The following is a 4,180-nucleotide window of genomic DNA, read 5'->3' on the forward strand; positions in this document are numbered from 1 at the left end:
AATCCTCACAACTGGACCAATGAGCAGCATCACAATAAATGGAGAGAAGATTGAGGTTGTCAAAGAATTCACGTTGCTTGGTTCTACAATTGGTGCCAATGGAAGCAGCAGTCAGGACATTAGACGGCGTTTAGCATTGGGAAGGTCCACCGCGAAGGAACTTTTTCAAGTGCTGAGGAGCAAGGATGTCTCCTTGAGAACTAAGGTGCGCCTGACAGAAGCCATGGTATTTCCAATCGCCTCGTATGCATGTGAGAGCTGGGCAGTGAATAAGGAAGACTGAAAAAGAGTTGATGCTTTTGAGTTGTGGTGCTGGCGAAGAATGCTGAAAAGTACCATGGACGGCTAAAAGAAGTAACATCTGTCCTGGAGGCAGTGCACCCAAAATGCTCCTTGGAAGCAAGAACGGCCAGACTTTGTCTCACCAATTTTGATCATGTTGTCAGAAGGGACCATTCCCTGGAGAAGAATGTCATGCTTGGTAGGGTAGAGGGTCGACGAAAGAGGGGGAGGCCTTCAACGAGATGGATTGACACGGTGGCTGCGATGTGAATAGTCCACTGAATTACCTTCTGAACTTTTTAAAATGATCTTCCTGGTCTACTAACCTTAAAAGTTTCTTAAGAAAATTTTCTTTCCTCCTAATTTCTGTCATTCTGGCAGCTAATGTATTTAAAGTGCACAATGAAAACTCCAGGCTTCTTCAACAATGATTTCCAGAGCACTAACTGTGTACCTGTTTATTTCTGATCTTGGAAGTAGGGAAACAAAATGTATGCCTTTTCTCTGTAATAATAATGCCTTAAATACTTCAGACACTATACCTTTTTTTTTTCCCCCCTTAGGACCTATTCCTACTGTACACATACTTCCTTACACCATAAGTGATGTGTTCCCTGAGTGCAAAGTTTCTTGCAATTATTCTCTATTTCTCATTCAAATAAGAAACCCAAGCTGGAGATAGTAAATTAATCAGAGATTAGGAGAAACTAAACACTTCTGTGGTAGGAGAATTTGTAGTTGAGGAACTTAAGATGTTATAAGGAGCACAAGATTATGTTGCTACAGGAAGGAGTAAACAAATGAAAGATTTTATAAATATCTTTTGTTCATTAAAATTAAGGAAAAGATTTCAAACATTACCAATGTCATTTTTAATGCTCCTTGGAAGTGAGAATGGCCAGACTTCATCTCACATATTTTGGTCATTTTGTCAGACGGGAAGGACCATTCCCTGGAGGAGATCATGCTTGGTAAAGTGGAGGGTCAGTGAAAAGGGGGAAGACCCTCAACGAGATAGATTGGTACAGTGGCTGCAACGACAGGCTCAGAATAGTGATTGTGAGGCTGGCACAGGACAAGTAGCATTTTGTTCTGTTGTACATGGGGTCACTGTGAGTTGGCGCCAACTCCAGAGCTTGACAACAGCAGCAAAATTATAAATAACAACTCTTAAACTATTAATCTCTATTCACCATCTCATAGTTTGCAAAGTCTTGTCAATTGTAGTTTCAATATGCTTGCAAATTTGTTCTGCTGCGTTGTAGATGATGCACATTATAAAAGGCACATGGGTTTTGTTTTGTTTTGTTTTTTGCCCCTCCTCAAAATGCTAAAGACTTTCTTGTGTTTAAACTTGGAGCTGGTCCTTCATCCATCATCCCATCTTGAGCATCTTGCTCCCTTCTCACCTGTAACACCCCAGTGTACTCTAAGACTTGTGTGATTGCCTTCCCCATCAAGTACCTTCTCCAAGGCCTTGATGCAAGAACATTTCCTCCTCTGCCATCTGCTGGACCTCCTTTTCTTGTATCTACCCAGTTTCTTGTTTTCCGTGTTAATCCACCACAGAATAGCTTACAATATAGCTAATTTGGATATTCCAGAACCAAAATTCTCAGTAAATACAAATTTCACATAGGTTCAAATATCATGTGAGGGGGATTCAAAGTTGGGATGGGATTTCTGTCATCATAAATTTACACATCTGTGGATTGTGACTTTTCTTTTATACTTCTGTTTCTACATTCCAGGGTATAGTATATTTAAGAACAACAGCATTTTACTCTTCTTGATTTTCTTTTTGTTTGTTGTGGCCTCCAGTTCTCATTCCTTTATGAATAACATGCTTACTTACTTTATTTGAATAGTGCTTTTATTTTCTAAATTATCCTTCTTGTCCTCAGTTAACCTGTGTTCAAAATCTGTGGTACTGAAGACATTTTGTGGAATGTAGCATAGATACACTTAGAGTGGAAGTGGGAAAACTGGAAGATTAGGTAAGCACAGACTGTCTGAAGGCCATGTGAGTACATGTTTAAAGTTCTACAAACAAGGGGGAAACATCAAAGGTTTTGGAGCAGAGACGTGACATAGGCTGAGCTCGGCATAGCAGGGGATACCTTAGCCGTTGGTACATAGAAAATAGACTGAGGGAAGAAAGATTGGAAGTAAGGTGACAATTAATTATAAGGAAGAATTTTTTTGTTTGTTTAAGAAATTACTGATAATGTGAAAATGTAAAGGATGCTTCTGACTCAAGGTCATTGATGTATTCATTGATCTGCAGTGGGATTTTGTTGAAATTTCAAAATAAATATTCCCTCTACTGAGACTTTGTACTGTGTGTCCCAACCTGGAGCAAATACAGATCAGAGAGTGAGATTTCTAGGCACATTGATCTAAGTTAAGAAGACTGACTCATTACCAGAAGTATTTACTTTAGAGAAATAGGTTACCTTTTTCATGAACCAGAACTTCACTTTTGACAGAGTAGTGTTTCATCTAATGTGGGTAAGAAGAGAGGTGATAGAAATGAATGGTAATATGTAGAGAGGTAAAAAGACTCTTCCTCCAATAAAGGTGCCACCCCTTTTTCCATCTATATCCAACTACATGACTCTGTCTAAAACATCTTCGGTGACATCACTGTTAGGTTTTATCACATTTAATGGACTTGTTGCCTATTAACCATTATTAATGAGTTATCATTACTGCTGACATCTTTTGAGAGAGCAAGCCTAGTTCCAATAAAGGTCAAGTCCATATGCATAAATCGCTTGTAACTTGTGCTCATTCCAACTGATACCTCTGTAAAACGCTTAGTTTTATCATCACTAGTTTACTAGCTACTTATAACACAGTCCATTTTTTTAGATCACTGTATAAAGGATGCCGATATTGCTGGATTTTAAATACAACTTTCTAAGGATATGAGCCTTATTCAACAAAATGCATTGCCATATTTTCCAAGGCCACATTGCTCAAGCTGTGGCCTGTGCTTAGCAGTTTGATTCATCTTTCCTATTTTCCCAAATCCTTTATTGCAAATTATGTTTTCATATTGGATTTTATAGAATATGACATAAATTACACAAATTGGGTCATATAACTCTAGTTTCCACAGATACTATTACTCTGAAGGTCTCTCTCTTCTTTTTCAGTGAACTTGGAGAAATTCCCACATTAAAAACACTACAAGTTTTTGGAATTGTGCCAGATGGTACCCTTCAAGTGTTGAAGGAGGCTCTTCCTCATCTACAGATTAATTGTTCCCATTTCACAACCATTGCCAGACCAACGACTAGTAATAAAAAGAATCAAGAGATATGGGGCATCAAATGCCGACTGTCGTTGCAAAAGCCCAATTGCCTGTGAAATATTTACTCAAGATGGTGTCTCCTTTTTCTGTGGAACAGGGAAAATAGATAGGAAGCCCAAATGCTGGAGCCTTCAACTGTTTTTATTCCAGGTTTTTCTTTTGCCTTCATTCTTGCAATTGTCTTGCCATTAGAGGATGATTTGAGAGAGAAAACTATGAAGTATTGCTTTTTGAAATGACTATAAAACCTTCTGACTCAGCCATTCATTCAAAAGCCTGAGTTGTAGGTCTTGAAATTTTAGGAGATTGAGCCTATCATTTCAATGTCCCTTCAAAAGCAAAATTTGAGCCATCTCTTCAAGTGCCCTTCTTATTAAGTCTGTTTAGAATCAAGCTACAAATCACCCCCAGCAAATAGTTTTAGTAATCTATAAGGTAACTTGGCTTTTCTATTTAATTTTTCAGTATTGCTTTCATATATAAGACGTAGATTGGAAGGACAGTAAGCTATTTCTTTTGTGAAATGAACAGCAAGGTAGATGCTACGTAAGTAGCATTTGACACAATCTCTTCTGAGGA

At 38.3% G+C, this 4,180-nt stretch overlaps 1 protein-coding gene across 1 annotated transcript in view; it reads left to right on the forward strand.

The window, feature by feature from the left end:
• SKP2 (S-phase kinase associated protein 2) overlaps positions 1-3,657 on the forward strand; it is an 87,122-nt gene extending 83,465 nt beyond the window's left edge. The window contains exon 10 of the mRNA XM_007953229.2: positions 3,444-3,657. Coding sequence (XP_007951420.1) covers positions 3,444-3,657 — 214 coding nt within the window. The remainder of the gene's footprint in view (positions 1-3,443) is intronic.
• The last annotated feature ends 523 nt before the right edge of the window (positions 3,658-4,180 follow it).

Source organism: Orycteropus afer, unplaced genomic scaffold, assembly GCF_000298275.1.
Source record: "Orycteropus afer afer isolate SDZICR_OR568_19922 unplaced genomic scaffold, OryAfe1.0 scaffold00378, whole genome shotgun sequence".
Lineage (NCBI taxonomy): Eukaryota > Metazoa > Chordata > Mammalia > Tubulidentata > Orycteropodidae > Orycteropus > Orycteropus afer.